Source organism: Hypanus sabinus, chromosome 22, assembly GCF_030144855.1.
Source record: "Hypanus sabinus isolate sHypSab1 chromosome 22, sHypSab1.hap1, whole genome shotgun sequence".
Classification (NCBI taxonomy): domain Eukaryota; kingdom Metazoa; phylum Chordata; class Chondrichthyes; order Myliobatiformes; family Dasyatidae; genus Hypanus; species Hypanus sabinus.
Genome location: NC_082727.1, coordinates 4,139,164 through 4,163,429, shown reverse-complemented (window position 1 = coordinate 4,163,429; position 24,266 = coordinate 4,139,164). Strand labels below are relative to the sequence as shown.

At 40.0% G+C, this 24,266-nt stretch overlaps 1 protein-coding gene across 1 annotated transcript in view; it reads left to right on the top strand.

Annotated features, from left to right (window-relative positions):
- The window catches only part of smc3 (structural maintenance of chromosomes 3), a 111,800-nt gene that overhangs the window by 71,693 nt on the left and 15,841 nt on the right, over positions 1-24,266 (top strand). The window contains exons 22-26 of the mRNA XM_059946990.1: positions 1,822-1,929; positions 2,787-2,895; positions 7,081-7,328; positions 20,201-20,413; positions 22,107-22,277. Coding sequence (XP_059802973.1) covers positions 1,822-1,929; positions 2,787-2,895; positions 7,081-7,328; positions 20,201-20,413; positions 22,107-22,277 — 849 coding nt within the window. The remainder of the gene's footprint in view (positions 1-1,821; positions 1,930-2,786; positions 2,896-7,080; positions 7,329-20,200; positions 20,414-22,106; positions 22,278-24,266) is intronic.

Sequence of the window (24,266 nt, the reverse complement as noted above, 5' to 3'; positions counted from 1 at the left end):
GCCATTCTGTTTACTCTAGAGGAATGTTTTGCATGAAAGCCCAGGTGATAAACAGTTTCTGAGAAACTCAAACCATCTGATCTGGTACCAACAATCATTCCATGGTCAAAGTCACTTAGGTCAGATTCCTTCTTTATTCTGTTGTTTGATCTGAATAACTGAACCTCTTGACCATGTGTGCCTGCTTTTATGCATTGTGTTGTTGCTACATGATTGACTGATTAGATACTTACATTAACAGGTATTTCTAATAAAGTGGCCACTGAGTGTAGAATGTATTATGTAATCTGTGTTCCAAAGATGTTTCTGAATGTTAGAGATTTATACAAGAAACTTTGGAGCTAATTCAGCAAACCCTGCTCCCCAAAATAATAGTTATATTGGGCACTGCATTAGACTATCAGCTAGATTTTCCTTTTATGGAAAATTTCTCAGAATTTCCCTCATTTATTCTCATTCCTCAGAATGGCGGTGCAGACTCGAGGGGCTGAATGGTCTACTTCTGCACCTATTGTCTATTGTCTATTCTTTGGACTCGGAATTGAAATATATTTTTCACATTCCATCTGCGAGCTTGTCAAATGAGTTGCTAATTAAATTAATGGTTTAGGTCAAAGTTTTGAAAAGTCATGATAGAATTAGTCACATTGCAAATGCACCAAGTTATTTATATCATCAGGGGATTAGGTTGAGATATGATATAAAAAGTGACTCTCAAGGCATTTATCATTTGTAAATAACTGAGCTGTAAGCAGGTGTAAAATCGGTCAATATGTTAATATCCATCTTAAGCCGGCTTCACTAACTGCAGTATAGAAATCACTTGATTGTAAACAGAGTCAGAATCAGATTTAATATCATTGGTGTTTGTTATGAAATCTGTTGTTTATTAATAATAAAACAATTAAAAGTACAGTGGTATATATAAAAAAATAAAAGTGCAAAAAGAGAGCAAAAAATCAGCTGGGTAATGTTCATTGGTTCATTGTCCATTCAGAAATCTGATGGTAGAGGGAAACTTAGTGGTTTTTCATGCTCCTGTACAGTCTCATTGATGGTAGTAATGAAAAGGGGGTATGTCCTGGGTGACGAAGGGTGCCACTTTTGAGGCATTGTCTTTTGAAGGTGTCCTCAATGCTGGGGAGCCCAGTGCCCATGATAGAGCTAGCTGAGTTTAACTTTCTGCAGCCTTTTCCAATCCTCTGTAATGGCCCCTTCATATCAGACTACGATGCAACCAGTTAGAACGCTTTCCATGGTACATCTGTAGAAATTTGTGAGAGTCTTTGATGGCATATCAATTCTCCTCTAACTCTTCATGAAATATAGCTGCTGATGAACCTCCTCTGAAACTGCATCAATATGTTGGGCTCAGAATATATCTCCTGAGATGTTGACATCCAGGAACTTGAAACTGCTGCTCCCTCAGTGAGGACCAGTGTGTGTTCCTTTGATTTCCCCTTCCTGAAGTCCACAGTTCCTTGGTCTTACTGATGTTGAGCGCAGGGTTGTTGTTGCTACACCACTAAACCAGCTGATCTATATGTTTCCTTGCAACCAACTGAAATTCTGCCTTAGTCTTGAGCTGTAAATGAATAGATGCAGAAGTCCTGAACTTGGGTTGGGAGGCATCTGTGGGCTGAGGGGAAGGGCGAAGGAATTGTTGATATTCTAGATTCTAGCATCTGCAATTTATTGTGAACCTGCAAATATGCAGAAGATGGCTTGAAAGTGCTTTCCATTTAAGCACAGATTGAGAAGGATCAGCACTCTGAATATAATATAGTTTAAGACTGTTTTATCTTTTATTTATTCTTTTAGGATAATCGGCAATTATTAAATGAACGGATTAAGTTAGAAGGTATAATGACCAGATTAGAGACGTATCTCAGTGAAAATTTGAGGAAGCGCTTGGACCAGGTTGAGCAGGTAAAGTTACTTGATTAATAGATTAAACAAATACATATGTAGTGGTTTGGTTACAGTTCCGACATATTTAGCCCGTGATGCTAATTTATACTGTCATCCTTCTGTTCATCTCCCATATCTCTCTATTCCCTTCATACTATGTGCCTCTTAAACTTGAAACTGTCTGATTTTCTTGGGAACCCATTCCATATACCTACCACTGTATTTTTTTAAAAATTGCTCCCTCTAATCTTAAAAGTATATCCTTTAGTATTTCACATTTCTACCTTGGGGATTGGTTCTGATTGACTATCTAAATCCCATAATTTTAAAGAGCTCCATCAAGTGTCTCATCAGTCCCTGAAACTCTTAAAAAGAACTGTGCAGCCTTACACATACCCTTTAATCCAGACAGCATCCTGGTAAGCTACTTCTGCTCCTTTTCCACAATCTTCATATCTTTCATATAACATTATCCTGTTATGTCAAGAGGATCAAAGAGTGTTGGGATGAGTGAACATTATTGTCTTGTGGCATAAGTTTGTGTGTCCTGAAGAGGTGCTTAACTCTGAAGCTTAATTTAAAATGTTCGGTGGTTTATGTACACTCTCAGAGAAATCCCACAGTGAAAATATGCACACTTAACAGGTTCAGAATGTTTTCCTCTGCCAGTACTTTTGGTTTAGATAATACATGTTTTATCATGGCATGAATGATTTACACAATCCTGTAAATCTGTTGTGTGCTCTGTGGAATTTTGTGTTTTGTTGTGTTGTGACCAGCTGTACTGTGTTGAGATTGGTTGTGGTCTTTGTTGCAAATTGAAGAGAATGGGTGTCAAGATATGATGAATTTAATTGCGTACTTCCTTTACTTAGGAGTTAAATGACCTGCGAGAAACTGAGGGCAACACTGCTCTAACAGCCACAACTACTGAACTGGAGACCATTAACAAGCGTGTGAGGGACACCACTGCAAGGGCAGAAGGTTGGAACAATTTTAAGTGCCCAGACTTTTTTTTGCCTTTTGTTCTAGTTTATAGAATTGTAACACAGTTCCATGAATTCAATTAAAGGCTTCGAATAGCTGTGCTGTAATATTCTAGTGTTTAAGTATTTTAGAAGTGTGAAGCTTGGTGATCGAAAGTATAGCTGATGTTAGTGTTGGGGGGGGGGAACAAAATCAAAAGGAATTGTATATTATAGGAGAACACTACAATGGGTTATTGAAAATGCCAAAGGCCTGGATTAGCCGAAGGTGAAGCAGTGGTTCTCTGTGCTACATCAGAGTAGGTGTTTTGTGATGGTCTAAGTATTAGGACACTGGAGTTGCAAATTTTAGTATTTCAGCCTGAGACTGATGTGGAGTTGTGGATTTGTTTGCATTAATGCTAATGCTTAGAGATTTGCATTTGTAATTTGTAGGACAGAGTCTATTGTTATTGTTGTCCATATCCCTAGAAACAGCAGAAGAAAGAGACTGTTCAGTCCTTTGAGATGCTTGAACTATTTAACTGCATAATGGCAGGTTGATGTGTTAACTGTTTTTGCCTTTGTTTCTGTATCATTTCTGGGGCAGCACAGTAGAGTAGGGGTTAGCAGAACACTTTACCAGCAACACGGGTTCAATTCCCAGTGCTGCCTGTAAGGCATTTGTACATTCTCCCCATGATCACAAGGATTTGCTCCTGGTGCTATGATTTCATCCCACAGTTCAAAGACATACTGGTTGGTAGGTTAAATGGTCCCTTGATTACGTTAGGTTTAAATCGAGGGTGGCTGAGTGACATGGCTGGAGGGGCCTACTCTGCGCTGTATCTCAATAAATGCAGTATCCTTGTCTAACATGCATTTCCTAAATTCCATTTTGATATGTTTTAATTAACTTACTCGTTATATTTTTTGTATAACAAACATTTCTGACATCATCTGACTTGTTAACTCTTGAGACAATTATTCTGTAAAGCACATGTAGTAAAGTCACAGATTTTAGATACAAAATGCTTCATTAGTTGCAGGAGGGGAGGTCTAGCAGCTCAATATTCCAGGCCATGATTTAGACATGGTACAGCGGGAGATAGGACAGACTGGAGAGGTCATCTACTGAGGAAATATGGATGAAACTGAAGAATAAGAAAGGAATGACCTTGTTAATTGGGTTATGTATAGACCACCCAACAGTCTGTGGGATTTAGAGGAACAATCTCTCTTCAAGAGAGATTGCAGAGTGTTGCAAGAAACATAAGGTTGTGATAGTAGTGATTTTACCTTTCTGCATATTGACTGGGACTCCCACACCGTAAAAGGGCTGGATGGAATAGAATCCGTCATATGTGTTGAGATAGGTTTCCTTAATCAGATCATAGAGGTCCCAGCTAGAGAGAGTGTGATACTAGATCTCATATTAGGGAACGAGACAAGGCAGGTGACAGAAGTTTGTGTAGGGGAGCACTTTCATAATGCCATTAGTTTCTAGATAATTATGAAGGATAGGTCTGCTCTTTGAGTTGGTATTTTAATTTGGAGAATGGCCAGTTTGGATGATATTAGGAAGGTCTGGCAAGTGTGGATTGGGCAGGTTTTCAAGCAAAGATGTACCTGGTAAGTGGGAGACCTTCAAATGTGAAATTTTGAGAGTACAGGATAGTAGTCTTGGGGAACCTTGGTTTTCTATAGATATTGAGACCCTGGTTAAGAAAAAAGATGCATAGCAGGTATAAGTAGAAAGGGGGAAATGAGGTGCTTCTGGAGTATAAGGAATGCAAGAGACACAAAGTAGGAAATCAGAAGGGATAAAAGAAGGTTTAAAGTTGTTCTAGGAGACAGGTGAAGGAGAATCCCAAGGGCTTCTACAGATATATTAAGAGCAAAAGAATAACAAGGTGCAAAAATGGTCCTCTGGAAATCAGAGTGGTCAGCTTTGTATAGAACTGAAAGAGGTGAGGGAGATGTTAAATGGGATTTTTACATCTGTATTTACATAGGAGACAGAAATGGAGTCTATAGAATTGAGGAGAAGCAGCAGTGAGGTCATGAACCCTCTACAGATTACAAAGGAGGAGGTGTTGTCTTGAAGAAAGTTAAGGTGGATAAATCCTGAGGGGCTGATGGTGTGTTTCCTTAGACTCTATGGGAGGATTGTGCAGAAATTACAGGGTCCCTAGAAGAGATATTTAAAATGTCTTTAGCCATGGGTAAGGTGCCGGAGGATTGGATGACAGCTAATGTTGTTTTATTTAAGAAAAGCTTTTAGAATAAGCCAGGAACTCATAGTTGGCTGAGCCTGACATCAGTAGTGGGTAAGTTAATGGAAGGTATTCTAAGAGAACAGGTATATAAGTATTTGGAGAGACAAGATCTGATTAGGGACAGTCAGCATGACTTTGTGGTAGGTTGTGTCAAACCAATTTTCCAGAGAGTCTTGAGGAAGCTACCAGAAAAGTTGATTTTGGCAAAACAGTGGCTGCTGTCTACATGGTCTTTAGCAAGATCTTTGACAAGGTCATGAATGGGAAGTTCACCATGATGGTTTATTTGCTTCGCATTCAAAGTGAGGTAGTAAATTGGATTAGACATTGGCTTTGTGGAAGAAGCCAAAGGGTGGTAGTAAATGGTTGCCTTTCTGACTGCAGACCTGGGACTACTGGTGTGCCACAGGTATTGGTACTGTGCCCATTTTTGTTTATTGTTTATATCAGCGATCTGTGAAATAATGTGGTGAACTGGATCAGCTCATTTACAGATGACATCAAGATTGGGGGTGTGGTGGACAGTGAGGAAGACTTTCAAAGCTTGCAGAGGAATTTAGACCAGCTGGCAAAAAATGGGCTGAAAATGGCAGATGGCATTTAATGGAGACAAGTGTGAGATACTGCACTTTTGGAGGACCAACCGCGGCATTAGGACAGTAGGACCATCGAGCAGTAGTGTGATAGAACAGAGGGTTCTGGGAGTACAGATGCATAATTCCTTGAAAGTGGCTTCATAGGTAGATAAGGTCATAAAGAAAACTTTTGGCACATTGGCTTTCATAGGTCAAAGTACTGAGTACAGGAGTTTGGATGTTATGTTGAAGTTGTATAAGATGTTGATGAGGTCTACCTCATTTTTTGGTCATCTACCTACAGAAAGATGTAAATAAGGTTGAAAGAGTGCATTGAAATTTTCAAGGGTTTGCCAGGATTTGAGGACCAGAGATACAGGGAAAGGCTGAATAGGATAGGACTTTATTCCCTTGAGCTTAGGAGAACGAGGGGGATTTAACAGAGGTACATAAAATTATGAGGGGTATAGATAGGATCAATTTAAGCGGGCTTTTTCAACTGCAGTTGGGTGAGACTAAAGGTAGAGGTCATGGCTTAAGGGTGAAAGGTGAAAATTTTAAGGGAATGAGAGTGTGGATGCGGAGTGGATTTCCACATTTGAGAGAAACTTGGATAGGCAAGTGGATGGGAGGGGTATGGAGAGGTCGATAGAACCAGGCAGAATTAGCCTGGACTAGGTGGGCCAAAGGACCTGGTTTCTGTGGTGTTCTGTGACTCTATTACTCTTATGTACTCATATCTATATGCTTCATGATCAGTGTGTTCTCTGACTGTAAATCTTGTGATTATGCTGTATTATGTTGTATGCTGTATTGTTTCATGGTTTATTAACTACAAACTTAACTCTATTAAATGTAACTTGTTCAATTTACTCTTTATTGCTCCATCCACATACTGACGTTACTGATGACAGCATTTTTTTGAATCAGGATATTCTAATCACTGTTGTCGAGCCATGGTCACCTTGGCTGAAAATACTGTTTTTGTGAATTGTTCAAAGAAGATTATGCTTTTTTGAATTGCAGTTTATGGGCAGGATCAGAAATTAATTTTGGGAGCATGAGTTGTGTTCCAGGCAACTGAATGCAATTGGTGCTTCCTTTAACTGGTTAGAAACCATGGATTAATTTTATTTATATAGTATAATTGAATGAACTCAAGTGAATAAATATTCATTAGGCATTTTTTCACCGCAGTAGTTGATATTCGAAAAGCACTCCACGAACCTTCATTATCTAAATAAGATTAGTTCTTGTGATGTTAACTATTAACATCTGGTGAGTTCTGTGTTAATATTGGATTAGACTGATCGCTGGAGAGATAATTGTGCTAAAATATTTGTTTTACAGAACTGGAAGCTTTGATAGACAAAACAGAAGCTGAAACCAAGGATCGTCTTAAAAGCATGGACCGCTGGAAGAGCATGGAGAAAGATCATATGGATGCTATTAACCATGACACCAAGGAGCTGGAGAAGATGACAAACCGGCAGGGCATGTTGCTTAAGAAAAAAGAAGAATGCATGAAGAAAATCAGAGAATTGGGCTCATTGCCACAGGAAGCTTTTGAAAAGTATCAAACATTGAGTCTCAAGCAGGTATTATATCTTGAACAACTGAGTATTCCAAAATAGAAAAGAAAAGTCATTTCTGGCATCATTTCTTTTACTGTTCATTCAATCAAGGGATATAGGCTGAGTCAGCATACCTAATAGCTCCTGAGGTGGCAGTTCACTTCCAACTTCTTGAGATTCTACAGTCCTTGAGGTGCAGATATACAAATGCTATTTGGGAGAGAGCATGAATGTCAAGGAATGAGTATTATATTTCCAAGTCATGATGGTGTGAGACTTGGAAGGCAACATCCAGGTGGTGTTCCCATACTTTAGCATAAAAGTGAAAGTGTTCCATTGGCCTTCCATGGATTACACGTAAATCACACCCCTTTGACTTTACCGTATGATTGTTTTGTACATTCCTTTTGAGCTTAACTGAGATACTATATATATGGAAGAATGAAGTGTACATTTCTGCAGATTGTGGAAGTCACTAAATTTGATGAGTTGTTCCCCAATTCTATTGTGTGCAGGGGGTTAAGCAGCACTAGCGATAGTGTAAAGTTTTCAATTTAGCATCACCTGCTATTATCTTAATGTTTCATAATGGAAGGCCTTTGGGCGGGAGAATTATTGGACATGGAAGCTACTAAATTTGGCGTGTACAACCTCTTTGACTAGGTATACATATTCTGAAGTGATTGCTTCACTAAATTGAAAAACTTGTAAAAAGTGTTGCATATACTTGAAGTTTGGTTATGAGCGCCATCTGCAGGTTGAGTGAATCATTTGATGATTTGCATTGCATATTCCGATGCCTGTCTTAATACTGCATGAGTCACCTTCATTTATTCTCTGACGTAATCTGCTTCTTTATTCTCCATGTGTTTATGCTGCTATGTATTAAACTTATAGTTGCTAAAGTGTAAAAGAGAGGCGAGAGTGGATATTGGACTGCTGGAAAATGATTCTGGAGAGGTAGTAATCGGGTACCATGAAATAATGGACGAACTGAATAAATATTTTGCATCAGTCTTCACTGTGGAAGACACGAGCACTATGTTGGAAGTTCTGGATGTCAGGGGACATGAAGTACTATGAAGTACAGACAACACAAAGTACTGTGCTCAGTTCTGGTCACCTCACTACAGGAAGGATATGGAAGCTATAGAGAGGGTGCAGAGGACTTTTACAAGGATGTTGCCTGAATTGGAGAGCATGTCTTATGAGAATAAGTTGAGTGAACTTGGTCTTTTCTTCTTGGAGTGATAGGGGATGAGAGGTGACATGATAGGGGTGTATAAGATGATGAGAGGCTTTGATTGTGTGGGTAGTCAGAGGCTTTTTCCCATGGCTGAAATGGCAAAAACAAGGGAGTAAGGTGCTTGAAAGTAGGTACAGAGGAGATGTCGGGGTAAGTTTTTTTACGCAGTGAGTGCTGAGTGCGTGGAATGGGTTGCCGGTGATGGTGGGTTGGAGGCGGATACAATAGGGTTTTTTAAGAGACTCTTGGATAGGTACATGGAGCTTAGTAAAATAGAGGGCTAGGTTGTTTTAAGGTAAAGACATGTTCAGCACAGCTTTGTGGGCTGAAGGGCCTGTATTGAGCTGTAGGTTTTCTGTGCATCTATCTGCACTGCCGTATAATCGTGGCTGATCCTTTTTTCCCTCTCCTCAGCCCCACTCCCCAGCCGCCTCCCTGTAACCCTCCTTGCGTGTCCAATCTTCCCAATCATGGCTAATTGGTCTCTAATTTCCTATCTGCTGCCTTCCTCCTTTCTTATTAAAGTGACATTTGCAATTTTCCAGTCCTCTGTGCCATGCCAGAGTCCAATAATTGTTGAAAGATTATTACTACTGCCTCCACAATCTCTACAGTTACCTCTTTCAGAATCCTTGGGTGCAGTTATCTGGCCCAGGTGACTTATGAACCCTTAGGTCTTTTAACTTTTTGAGCACCTTCTCCCTTGTAATAGAAACTGCATTCACTTCTCTTCCCTCGCACCCTTTAACATCTGGCCCACTGCTACTGTCTTCTACATTGAAGACTGTTGCACAATACTCATTTAATTCATCTGCTATCTCCTTGGTGCCGGTTATTATTTCTCTGGCCTCATTTTCTAGTGGTTCTATATCCACACTCATCTCTCTTTTATTTTTTGCATACTTGAAAAAGCACTTTGATATTGTTTGCTAGCTTGCTTTCATATTTCGTCTTTTCCCTTCTAATGATTCTTTTAGTTTTTAAAAGCTTCCCAATCCTCCATCTTCCTGCTGATATTTGCTTTGTTGTCTCTTGCTTTTACATTAACTTCCCTTGTCAGCCACAGTTGTACTATTTTGCCATTTGAGTATTTTCTTTTGTTTTTGGAATACATCTATCCTGCACCTCCTCATTTTTCCTGGAAACTCACAACATTGTTACTCTGTTGTCATCCCAGCTGGCATATCCTTCCATTTCACTTCGGCCATCTCTTCCCTCATACCACTGTAATTTTCATTTCTCCACTGAAATACTGCTACATCTGAATTTACTTTTCCCCTATCACATTTGAAGTTGAACTCAATCATATTGTGATTACTGCCTCCTGAAGGTTCTTTTACCTTAAGCTCCCTAATCACCTCCAGCTCATTACATAACACTCAATCCAGTATAGGCGTAATGACAAACTGCTCTAAATAGCGGTCTTGTAGGCATTCAAAAAATTCACACTCTTGAGATCCATTTCGAACCTGATTGTTCCAATTGACTTGCATGTTGAAAACTTCCATGACTTGCCCTTTTGACACCCCTTTTATATTTACTGTTGTAATCTGTGGTCCACTTCCCAGCTACTGTTGGGAGGTCTCTATATAACTACCATCAGGGTCCTTTTATTGCAGTTTCTGAACTCAACCCACAAAGATTCAGCATCTTCCACATCTTGTCACATCTTTCTACTGATTTGATGCCATTCTTTACCAGCAGACCCATGCCACCCCCTCTGCCAACCTTCCTAACCCTCCAACATGTAACCTTGGACATTCAGCTCCCAACTACAGCCACTCTTCAGCTACGATTCAGTGATGGCCACAACATCATACCTGACAATCTGTAATAGTGCAACAAGATCATCCACTTCATTTCTTATACTCCATGCGTTGAGATGTTACACTTTGAGTACTGTATTTGCTACCCTTTTTGATCTGAATCCCTATTGCACTGATTGATACTCATCCTGCTGGCTGCAATTTTGGCCTATCATCTGTCTGCCCTTCCTGACAGTGTAACTGCATGCTATCTTTGCTTTTTTACTATCTGTCCTATCCTGAGACCCTTCACTCTGATTCTCAGCCCCCTGCCAAATTAGTTTCAATCCTCTCCAACAGCTCAAGCAAAACTGCCCGCGAGAATTTTGCTTCCCCTTGGGTTCAGGTGCAACCCGTCACTTTTGAACAGTTCATACCTCCCCCAGAAGAGATCCCAATTATCCAAGAACTTGAAACCCTGCCCCCTGCACTAGGTTCTCAGTCACGCATTAATTTGCTATATCATCTTGCTCCTACCCTTTCTGGTATGTGGCACAGGCAGCAATCCAGAAACTACTGCCTGGGAGGTCCTCCTTCTCAGCTTTCTACCTTGCTCTCTAAATTCTCATTTCAGAACCTCTTTGCTTTTTCTTCCAATGTCGTTGTACCAATACGTATCAGGACATCTGGCTGCTCTCCCACTCCTCCAAAGTTTCCCTAGGCAGTAAAGTAATTTTGAAATTTTATACCTTCTTTGGTGTCTTATTTTCTTTTTTTTTCCTGGGGAAAAATTGTCTTATGCTGCTTTAGAATCAGAGAGTCATTGATAAGTACAGCACAGGAACTGGTCCTTTGGCCATCCAGTCCATGCTGAGCCATTTAAACTGCCTAATACCATTGATCTGCACTGGGACCAGAGCCCTCCATGTACCTATCCAAACTTCTCTTAAGCCTATAAATTGAGCTCGCATGCACTACGTACTGGCATGACCCTCTGAATGAAGAGGTTTCCCCTCATGTTCCCCCTAAACTTTTAACCTTTCATCCATAACCCATGACCTCCAGTTGTAGTCCCACCCAACCTCAGTATAAAAGGCCTGCTTGCATTTACCCCATCTGTACCTCTCATAATTTTGTATACCTCTATCAAATCTCATCTCAAATCTTCTACATTCCAAGGAATGGAGTCCTTACCTATTCAGTCTTTCCATATAACTGGGTCCTCCAGATCTGACACCAAACTTGTAAATTTTCTCTGTACTCTTTCAACCTAATTTACCTCTTTCCTGCAGGTTGGTGACACAATACCTGCAACACCTTGCACTTTAAATCCATCTCCCATTTTTCCAACTGGTACAGATCATGCTACAAGCCATGGTAGCCTTCCTCACTGTCTGCTACACCTCCAATCTTGGTGTCATCCACAAATTTGCTGTCATTGCAGATAATTGATAATGATGACAAACAGCAAAGGACCAAGCACCAATCCCTGCGCCACACCACTAGTCACAGATCTCTAGATAGAGAGGCAACCACACGATGCCTTCTCCAACAAAGTCAATGTCTAATCCAATTTAGTACCTCACCTTGAATGGCGAGTGACCGAACTTTCTTGACCAACCTGCCATGCGAGACCTCGTCAAGTGCCTTGCTAAAGTCCATGTAGATATCAGCCACTGTTTTGTCTTCATCAGCTTATCTTGTAACTTATCAAAAAACTCTAATATTGGTTAGATACCATGCATGTAGCCATGCTGACCATCCTTAATCAGTCTATACCTATACAACTACTCATACATCCAGACCCTTGGAATACCTTCCAATAACTTTCCAACTACTGTTGTCAGGCTCACTAACCTCTAATTTCCTGATGAAACATCATTGGCTAGCTTTTTCCAGCACCTCACCTGCATATCTTTGCTTGGGCCCTGACAATCTCTGTACTTACCTCCTGCAGGGTTCAAGGGAACACCTTGTTAGGCTCTGGGGATTTATCCACTCTGATTTGCCTCTGGACAGCAAACACCTCCTCCAGTGTAATCTGTATAGTCCATGAAGTTGATGGCACTCTGCCTTATAGACTCTGTGTCAATCTCCTGAGTAAATACAGATGCAAAAAAAATCATTTAAGATCTCCCCCATCTTTTGGCTCCACACATGGGTTACCATTCTGATGATCCAGAGGGCCAATTTTGTCCCTTGCAATGTTTTTGTTCTTAACATATCTGTCAGAACCCTTTAGATTCGCCTTGTTTGCTGGGGCAAATTCATGCCTTCTTTTAGCCCTCCTGATTTCTTCCTTGAGTGTTCTCTTGTATTTCTTATACTCTCAGCACTTCATTTGTTCCTACCTGCCTTTACCTGCAATGCATCTCCCTATTTTTCTTAACCAGGGCCTCAATATCTCTTGAAAACCAAGGTTCCGTACCCTTTTATCTTTACCTTTTATTCTGACAGCACATACAAGCTTTGTACTCTGAATATTTCACTTTTGAAGACCTCCCACTTAACAGGTACATCTTTGCCAGAAAGTGGCTCATCCTAATCCACACTGCCAGATCCTTTCTGATTCCATCAAAATTGGCCTTTCACCAATTTAGAATGTCAACCCATAGACTAGACCTGTCTTTTTTGCATATTTACTTTGAAACTAATAGCATTGTGATTACTGGTATCACCTGTGAAGTTCACCTACACAAACTTCTGTCACCTGCCCTGTCTCATTCTTTAATAGTTGATCAAGTATTGTGCACACTCTTGTTAGGGACTTGTTATGGGAATCCCAGCCGATAATTTGGAAAGTTAAAATAACTTACTGTAACAACTTTATGTTTCTTGAAATAGTCATCGTGCTCTCTATAAATTTGTTCCTCTAAATCCTTTGGACTGTAATATTGCCACATTAATGTGGCTGTACCTTTTTTTATTACTCAGTTCGACCTATAACACCTAATTAGACAAGTTGTCCAGTCTGTCCTGACTGAGCACTACCATAATATTTTCCCTGACTAGTAATTCCACCCCTCTCTCTTTAATCCTTTCCGCTCTGTCACATCTGAAACAACGAAACCCAAAACATTGAGCTGCCAGTCCTGCAGCTCACTAATGGCTACAATATCATAATTCCTGTGATGAAATCTATAGCTGCTTCTAGTGATACAACTTGGAAAGGGGTCCTTCACCCTACTGAGTCCATACTGACCCTCAAGCGTTCAGTTACATTAATTGTAGACTAACTCCATTTTATTCTCTCAACTTTCCTCAGACTCTACCACTAACTTAAACAGCAGGGCCAATTTATTGTAGCTAATTAACCTACAAGTCCACAAATTTAACTCACTCAGAGAAAACCCATGCAGTAATGGAAATAAAGTGCTAACTTCACAGAGTTTAGGAGGTCAGATTAAACCTGCTGGTACTGGCTCTTAATATTTTTATTGTTGTATTCTCTGAACTATCTTACCAAATGTTGCAGCACAAAATATTAACAACATTTAGTTGTGTGTTGTGAAAAGATTTATTGTCATCATTTTGAAGAGGATATTGCCCTAGTTAGTAGGTAGGAAACTGGTTCAGGGCAGAATTTGTACCTGCCTGATTCTTATAAATGTGAATTTTATTGGAGATGATTCGATCAGAAAAATCTGCAGGATGTGGGTTGATGCTACTGTTTGAATGACTCAACTATTCTCCATACTAAAGGCGAAATACAGGTTGCAGTAGACAGTGTATGTAGGCTTGGAGTTGTTTCTCGCTTAATTATCTTGTACCTTAAGCATTCATTCACTCATTCTTAGTGCTCAATGACAGCAGTCTGTGCCTCTGACAAAGTTAACTGCAGCAGTGATCTAAAATGTTTTTCCCAGTATAGTGGCAAGTGGAAGTGAGGTGCACTTATATCTAACAAAAGAGTGTTTTTTTTTGTGCTTTTTTTGTGCATTATGTATCACATTGAAATAGGTTATTGTGGTCTTGGATCTCTTCTATATTACTTACTATGATAAAAACAGTGCAAACAATTTTTAAGAGAACTTGTTTTACACTTTCTGATTCAACAGTAATTTTAGTGCCCTGTATGTCAATGATAATGCACCTCAATGTAGTCATCGCAATCAGAATTAGGTTTAAGGTTTGAAAATGCTGAAGTAAGGGAGTTGAGGTAATGTACTTTAAAAATGACTTTAATACTTAAGTAATGATTGTCTTCTACTGATGCCAGTTTGGTGACTTCATACGTTTATTCTCTACATCACTTGACTTCCATTTCAGATGAAGTCATCAGTAAATAGTACACTTGGGTTCAAATTTGTAATATTCAAAGCAAAATTCAGGTGGGACAGTCGATTCCAGGAATAACAAAGTTAATGCATCAAGCTCTGGTATATTTCAGAGATCCTCCATAAACTATGATCAGTATTTCTCAAAGATGTCATTCCAGTGAGGACATCTTTGATTGTGATGCTGAGTCATGAAATGATTCATTGGGCTTTTGGTAGATTGGTAGATTCATTGGGCTTTTCCTGCAAATTCTTATCATCCATATGATTTGACCATGTATCCATTCTGTAAAGCCATCTAAAGCTCAGAGCCATCATAAAAGATGTACAGTACACAATTTTGTGCAAGAGCCTATTGTTCTGGTGTTATGGTTCTGGTTGCTGGTGTTGATTTATGGGAAAATATATGGGCCAGATTCTTTCTGTAAAAGCTAGATCGCCCCACGTGAAATACCTGGAGAAACTTTGAAAATATAAAGCCACAATGCTAGGTTTGCCAGCAGTCGACCTAGATGTTCCCTGACATTCAGAACAATTCCAAAAGTGGTGGTGGCATCCGTCGGTCTCGAGAGATCATGGATCTGCGCCTGGAGTTTCCAGGGCACAGGCCTGGGCAGGGTTGTATGGGAGTCTGGCAGTTGCCCAAGCTGCAGACCTTCCCTCTCCACGCCACTGATGTTGTCCAAGGGAAGGGCACTAGGACCCATGCAGCTTGGCACTGGTGACATCGCAGAGCAATGTGTTGTTAAGTGCCTTGCTCAAGGACACAAACGTGTTGCCTCAGCTGAGGCTCGAACCAGTGGCCTTCAGGTTACTAGTCTGATGCCTTGCCCACTAGGCCACGCGCCAACAGTATTAATTCAAAACAGTAATTCCAAAAGTATTAATTAATCAATTATATAAAGAAAATCTGGTTTGGGGAGGGCAGGTGCTGGAAGTCTAAATAAAACAGAAATTGCTCGAAATCGTAGGAAAGGGTCAGGCTGCGAAGAGAAATGTCAATGTTACAGAGACTATCTGAAATACTAATTCTGGTTCTCTTCTCATATATGTGGACTGGCTTGCTGAGTATTTCCATTTTATTTATACAGTGGTGCTAGAAAGTTTGTGAACCCTGTAGAATTTTTTCTATTTCTGCTGCATGAATATGACATAAAATATGATCTGATCTTCACAGAAGTCCCAAAACTAGATAAGCTAACTCAATTAAATAAATACACAAAAACATGATACTTGTTCATTTATTTATTTATTGAGAAAAATTATCTAAAATTACATGTATTTGTTGGAAAACATATGTAAACCTCTGGGGTAATGCCTTCTACAAAAGCTATTTGGAGTTAAAGGTGTTCCAATCAATGAGATGAGATTGAAGGTGTGGGTTGTAGAGGCACCATGGGCTATATTTTAAAAAAAGACACAAAGTCAGGTTACTGACAGACCCTACTCTTCTCAAGAAAGATCTGTTTATGTGCACCATGCCTCAATCAAAACAACTTTCTGAGGACCTTAGAAGAATTGTAGAGATGCATCAAGCTGGAAAAGGCTTCAAAAGCATTTTTAAAGACCTAAGCATTCATCAGTCCCCAGTAAGAGAAATTGTCTACAAATGAAGGAAACTCAGTACTGTTGCTACTGTCCCTAGGAGTGGGCATTCTGCAAAGATCACACCAAGAGCTGAAGGAGGTGAAGAACCGAAGGCCAACAGCAAAAGACCTGCAGAAATCTAGAACTTGCTAAAGTCTGTTGGCATGTCCACTATAAGAAGAACATTGAATAAGAATGGTCTTCATGGAAGGATCCCTCGGAGGAAACCACTGCTCTCAAAAAAAAAAATTGCTGCATGTCTCAAGTTTGTAAAAGATTACCTGGATGTTCTACAGTGCTTCTGGGACAATGTTCTGTGGACAGATGAGAAAAAAGTTGAAATTTTTGGAGAAATACACATTGCTGTATTGAGGTAGAGGGGCACTGCACACCAACACCAAAACCGCATTCCAACTGTGAAACATAGTGGAAGGAGCATCATAGTTTAGGGCTGCTTTGTTACCTCAGGGCCTGGACAGCTTACAATCGTTGTGGGAACAATGAATTAAAATTGTAGGTTGACATTTTACAGGAGACTGTCAGGGTAGCAGTCTGTCACCTGAAGCTTAATAGAAGTTGGATAATATAACAAGACAATGATCCAAAGACGAGGTAAATCAATAACAGAATGGTTTAAAAAGAATGATGTTTTGTAATAGCTGAGTCAAAGTCCTGACCATAATCCTATAGAAATGTTGTGGAAGGACCTGAAGCAAGTCGTTCATGCAAGGAAGCCCACCAGCGTCTCAGAGTTGAAGCAGTTTTGTAAGGAAGAATGGACTAAAATTCCTCCCAAGCCAATGTGCAGGACTGATCAACATTTACCGAAAACGTTCAGTTGAAGTTATGGATATAAAGGGGGCACAACGGTTACTGAAAGTGAAGATTCACGTTTTTCCCAACAAATACATGTAATATTGGATCATTTTTCACAATAAATAAAGGAAAAAGTATGTTTTTTGTGTTATTTATTTAATTGGTTTATCTTTATGTAGTTCTAGGGCTTGCATGAAGATCATATTTTAGGTCATATTTATGCAGAAATAGAGAAATAGTTCAGGGTTCACGAACTTTCTAGCATCATTAGAAAATATTTACAATAATTCAAGAAGACCATAAGACGTAGGAGCAGAATTAGGCCATTCAGCCATTGAGTCTGCTCCACCATTCCATCAAGGCTGATCCTGGATCCCACTCAACCTTATACACCTGCCTTCTCGCCAGATCCTTTGATGCCCTAACCAATCAACTTCCACCTTAAATATATGCAAGGTCTTGGTCTCTACCACAGTCTGTGGCAGAGCATTCCACAGATTTACTGCTCTCAAACGAAAAAAATTCCTCCTTACCTCACTTCTGAAGTGTCACCCCTCTATTTTGATGCTGTGCCCTCTAGTTCTGGATACCGTCACCATATTCTTGCTTGAAGCCTCCCCACATCTACTCTATCTAGTCCTTTCAACATTTCAGCAAGGAGGAATCTGCAGATGTTGGAAATCAGAGCAGCACACACAAAATGCTGGAGGAATTCAGTGGGTCAGGAAGCATCTATGGAAAAAAGCAGTCGGTGTTTTGTGCCGAAACCCTTCAGCAGGACTGGAGAAAAAAAAGCTGAAGGGTAGATTTCAAGGGTGGAGGGGGGAGGGAGAGAGAAACACAAGGTGATAAGTGAAAATTGGATGGGGAAGGATGAAGCAAAGAGCTAGGAAGTTGATTGGTGAAAGAGACAGAAGGCCATAGAAAAAAGGGGGGGCAGTGGAGCACCAGAGAATGGCATTGGGTGGGCAAAGAGATGACATGAGAGAGGGAAAGATAAGAGTATTGGAAAGCTTTGAAAGCAAGCTAGCAAACATTATCAAAGTGGATAGTAAAAGCTGTTTCAACTATGTAAAAAATAGTAAAAGAGATGAGAGTGGATATAGGACCACTAGGGAATGAGGCTGGTGAAAAATAATAGGGATCAAGGAGAAAGCAAATTAACTAATTGAATGTTTTTCATCAGTTTTCACCGTGGAAGACGCTAGCTGTGTGTCAGATGTTGAAGAGTGTGAAGGAAGAGAAATGAGTGTATTTACTATTACAAGGGAAAAGGTACTCGAAAAACTGAAAGACCTCAGGGTACATTGATCACCTGGACCAGATGAATTGTACTTTAGGGTTCTGAAAGAGGTAGCGATAGAGATTGTGGAGGCATTGGTAATGATCTTTCAAATATCATTGGACTCTGGCATGATGGCAGAGGACTGGAATATTGCAACTCCACTTTTTAAAAAGGAGGAAGACAGCAGAAAGGATATTATAGACCAATTAGCCTGACTTCAATGGTTGAAAAGATGTTCGAGTCACTTGTTAAGGGTGAGGGCTATAGAATATTTGCTGACACAGGACAAGATAGGACAAAGTCAGCATGATTTTTGGGAGGGAAAATCTGCCTGACAAACCTATTGGAATTTGAGGAGACGACAAGTTGCATAGATAAAGGGGATGCGGTGGATGTATTTGGAATTTCAGAAGGCCTTTTGACATGAGGCTGCTTACCAAATTAAGAGCCAGTGGTATTACAGAACAGTTACTGGCATGGTTAGAGCATTAGCTGATTGCTAAGAGGCAGCAAGTGGGAATAATAAGATCCTTTTCTGGTTAGCTGTCAGTGTCTAGTTGTGTTCCACAGAGGTTGGTGTTGGGACTGCTTTTTTAATGCTATATATCAATGATTTAGGTGATGGAATAGTTGGCTTTATTGCGAAGCTTGCTGATGATAAGATTGGTGGAGGGGCAGGTAGTGTTGAGGAAACAGGTAGGCTTCAGAAGGACTTAGATTGGAGAATGGGCAAGAGAATGGCAAATGAAACACAATGTTGGAAAATGCATGGTGATGCACTTTGGTAGTAGAAATAACTGTGTAGACTGTTTTCTAAATGGGGAGAAAATCCAAAAACCTGAGATGCAAAGGGACCTGGGAGTCCTTGTGCAGACCACCCTAAAGGTTAAGTTGCAGGTGAGGAAGGCAAATGCAGTGTTAGCATTCATTTCAATAGGTCTTAGAATACAAGAGCAGGGATGTGATGCTGAGGCTTTATATGGAACACTGGTGGGCTTTACCTTGAGTATGGCGAACAATTTTGAACTCATCTAAGAAAAGATATGCTGGCATTGGAGTGGGTTCAGAGGAGGTTAACATGGATGATTCCGGGAATGAAAGTGTTATCGTACGTAGAACATTTGATAGCACTGGGTCTGTATTTGCTGGAATTTAGGAGGATGAGGGGAAATCTCATTGAAACATTTTGAATGTTGAAAGGCCTAGACAGAGTAGATGTGGAAAGAATGTTTCCCATGGTGGGAAATCTAGGACAAGAGGGCACAGCCTCAGGATAGAGGGGGCGTTCATTTAAAACGGATGTGGAGAAATTTCTTTAGCCAGAGGGTGGTGAATTTGTGGAATTTGTTACCACAGGCAGTTGTGGAGGCCAGATCGTTGTCTGTATTTAAGGCAGAGATTGATAGGCATCAAAGGTGACAGGGAGAAGGCTGGGGTGTGGGGCCGAGGAGGAGAAAAAAGGATCAGCTATGTTTGAATAGCAGAGCAGACTCGATGGGCCAAATGACCTAATTCTGCTGCTATGCCTTATAGTCTTAATTGATTTGTGTCAAGTCCCAAACTTGCTGACAGTTACTAGGATATCTGCCAGGATGCAAGTGTGAATGGGTATTAAATTTGGCAGTTCAACAAAGGTATGGTATTTCCTGGTGGGATTGAGGCCTGTGTGATCATAACAAGGGCTTTGTGGATAATTAATATAATGCGCCTCTATTGATACCTTCAGTAAAACCAGAATATTATAAATCTCATACAGGTAATAATAATGTAATATTTTGCTGTATTTACATCAGTCACTGCATGAATTGGTTTGGAAATTTTTAGTTTGGCACTTAAAATTTAAAGTTTGTCTTGTTAGAACCTACTGGTGTTGTTTTGCTTTTTGAAAGTTGTTTTCTACTGTTTGTTATTTTTTTCTATTTGTTTCCTATCTTTTCCAGCTATTCCGGAAATTGGAACAGTGTAATCAGGAGCTGAAGAAGTACAGTCATGTCAACAAAAAGGCCTTGGACCAATTTGTGAATTTCTCGGAACAGAAGGAGAAACTCATGAAGCGACAAGAAGAGCTTGACCGTGGCCACAAGTCCATTATGGAGCTTATGAATGTACTTGAGTTGAGAAAATATGAAGCCATACAGCTTACTTTCAAGCAGGTAAAATATTGTGTGATATTAATAGTTTATAATATAGGTGAATATTAAATCTGTACTACGTTATTGTTCAAAAAATGGCTCAAAATAACTAGTATCTTTTTCTGCAATGTAGTATTTTTGATCCTCAATGGACATTCAATGTAAACTTTGTAACTCCCGTAAATATTAATGTTGTGGGGGGATGGGGAGTGTGGAGTGGATATTTATATTAAAGGCTTAGTGAAAATCACTTTTAGAGAAGATTCTGCTTATTTGTCACATGTCCATTGAAACATGTGAAATGCATCATTTCCATCAATAACCAACACAGCCTGAATATGTGCTGGGCAAAGCCTACGAGTGTCAACATGGCATGCACACAGCTTACTAACCCTTACTAATCCTTATGTGTTTTGAAAGCGGCAGAAAGCCAGAACACCTGGAGGAAACCCACACAGTCACAGAAGAAGTACAAAACAGCACAGGAATTGAGCCCCGTTCACCAGCACTGTACAGCGTTGCACTAACCATTGCAACTCTGTCATGCATACACTACTGTGCCATTTGTTTTCAAGTCTGATCCATGATCTGTGGGACATTCATGTACTTCGGTTAGCCATCAAGATTGTGGGTAGTGGGTAGTTAGACCACTCCTGAAGTGTCCTAGTTAGTCAATGTGTAACATCAAAGTGCTACAGATGAATGAAGTACCCCGCCTTTATTTGTGAGGGGGTTTCAAGATGGCGCTAAGGATATTGCAAACAAATATTACAGTATCCTTAGCTCCTTGCTCCTGTGCTGAGTGAGCTTGGTATTTAGCTTGCTTCACTTGAGAACCAAGTAAGTATGATTATTGTCAGGGTAGTACCTGATTTACTCGTTGAATGAACTACTCGTTTCTAAATTTCTGAATATTGTAGTTAAACAGACAATTGTTTTCAGTGCCCTTTGCTTAAAAGCAAATCTTGATATTTTGAGTTCGAATTTTTACAGTCATAAAATTGTTAAGAGGTTTAAAGAATTTGTTTGGCCAAAAGCTTTTAATTATGCTGTTAAATAAATGGTTTGTCTATAATTCAGTGGTGATAGCAAAATGCAGACAGCATTATGATAAATTGGAAGCCATTATGGTGCAAAGTAGAGAGGGAGATGGTTTGATAGGCAGCATAGAATTATTGATGAATTGGTAGGTGGCAAATAGTTGAGACAAAATTTCATCCAAGGAAAAATGACAGAACATCTTTAGCCTATACCAGGTATTGCATTAAACTTCCTTAAATTTCTTCATAAAGCTGATTAAAACTTTGTTACAGTTGCATTAATCAGCAATTAATTGACAACTATCTGCAAACTAAATTATAGTAGTGATAGGATGCAATTGATGGAACTGAATGGGGCATTTTTATGACTTTCGACAATGTGCTCCTTGTAAAGAAGTTGCCTGTAAGATGATGATAAGCAGAGGCTTCAATATAGAGTGCATCTTTTGTATTAAGTGGAGAAAAATTTCTCTAACAACTAGTTTTACTCTGTGTGTTTATGCATGGTCGGCAGCTGAACAGTTAAATGTTAGCGAGCTTTGAGTTTAACAATACTGCTTGAGCTAATTCTGATGCAATAACAATGTGTGACATTAATGTAAAAAAAGAAAATGTGTCATCTATGTTGTCATTTTTTTAAACTATGAAACATTTTGAAATGTTACTCTGAACAGGTATCCAAGAATTTCAGTGAGGTGTTTACGAAGTTAGTCCCAGGTGGTAAAGCATCCTTGGTTATGAAGAAAGGTGATGCAGAAGGAAGCCAGTCACAGGATGAGGGTGAAGGCAGTGCATCGCAGAGCAGCGTGCCATCTGTTGATCAATTCACAGGAGTTGGAATTAGGGTAACTGAATCCAATTGCGTGTAAAATTTAATCAGTTTGTATGCCTGCAAGCCTTGTTTTCAGTGATTGTGTTTTTAGGGTTGAATAACTCTGGACAAAAAAGAGTTTGCTTCCTGAGTACTTTACTATCGTACCATTTTTTTTTGAAATCACATATTTATTATTTCAATTCATAATTCAAGTCAGAATTAGAGATGCCAAGATCAAGGAAAGGATTTATGTTGGTCCAGAAATCAATCAGGTTGTCATTGACACACAATTTAAAGAACTTCTAGTGGGACTGAAGAAAATTACATGGAAAGCATTGTTGAAAATTTTCTTGGCAATTAGAAAACACCAAACTACATGCAGCTAGTTGACAACATCTAGTCCATGCTGAAACCATTTAAACTGCCTACAATCTGCATTGGGGCCATAGCCCCTCATACCCCTACTATCCATGTACCTATCCAAACTTCTAAACGTTGAAATCAAGCTCGCATGCACCACTTGTGCTGGCAGCACATTCCACACTCTCATGGCCCTCTATTGAAAAGGTTTCCCCTAACATTCCCCTTAAACTTCTCACCTTTCGTCCTTAACCCATGACCTCTGGTTGTAGTCCCACCCAACCTCAGTAGAAAAAGCCTTCTGGCATATACCCTATCTATACCCCTCATAATTTTGTATACCTCTATCAAATCTCCTCTCAGTCTTCTACAATCTTAGGAATATTCAATCTTTCCTTATAACCGAGGTCCTCCCGACCTGGCAACAACTTTGTAAATTTTCTGTTTACCCTTTCAACCTTGTTTACACCTTTCCTGTAGGTGGGTGACTAAAACTGCAGACAGTACTCTAAATTAGGCCTCACCAACATCTTATACAACTTCAACATAACATCTTATCTCTGTACTCAATACATTGATTTATGGAAGTCAATATGCCAAAACCTTTCTTTTATGACCCTTTCTACCAGTGGCGCCACTTTCAACAAGTTATGGACCTGTATTCCCAGATAGTTTGTTGTACCACACTCCTCAGTGCCCTACCATTCACTGTGTAATAACCTGGTTGGTCCTACCGAAGTTCAAAACCTCTTACTTGTCTGCATTAAATTTCACCTTCTATTTTTCAGTCCTTTTTTCCAGCTGATGCAAGTCCCTCTGCAGCCATAACAGCCTTCCTCACTGTCCAATATGTCCCCAATTTTGCTGTCATCTGCAACTTTGCTGATCCAGTTAACCACATTATCATCCAGATTATTGATATAGATGACAAAAAACAAAGGACTCAGCACCAGTCCCTGCGGCACACCACTAGTCACAGGCTTCCAGTCAGAGAGACCACCCTCCTCGTCCACTCTCTGGCTTCTCCCACAAAGTCAATGTCTAATCCAATTTACTCCCTCATCCTGAATAATGAGGGACTGAACCTTCTTGACCAGCCTCCCATAAGAAATAGGAGCAGAATTAGGCCATCTGTTTCATCGTCTGCTCTGTCATTCAGTCATGGCTGATCCTTTTTTTCCCTTGTATCTCCTCGTCAACCCCAATTCCCAGCCTTCACCTTTGATACCATTTCCAATTAAGAACCTATCAATCTTTGTCTTAAATAAACCCAACGACTTGGCCTCCACAGCTGCATGTGGCAACAAATCCCACAAATTCACCACCTCTGACTAAAGAAATTTCTCTGCATCTCAGGTGTCCCTGTATCCTGGGGCTCTCCCACCATGAGAAACAACCTTTCCACATTTACTCTGTCAGAATCAGAATCAGACTTTAATCGCCAAGTACCTGTACACATACAAGGACCTTTGTCTAGACCTTTCAACACTTGAAAGGTTTCAATGAAATTCCCCCCCCCCCCACCCATCCTTCTGAATTCCAGCGAGTACTGACCCTGAGCCATCAAATGTTCCTCGTATTTCATTCCTGGAATCATCCTTGTGAACCTCTTCTGGACTCTCTCTAATGCCAGCAGATCTTTTCTGAGCTGAGGGGCCCA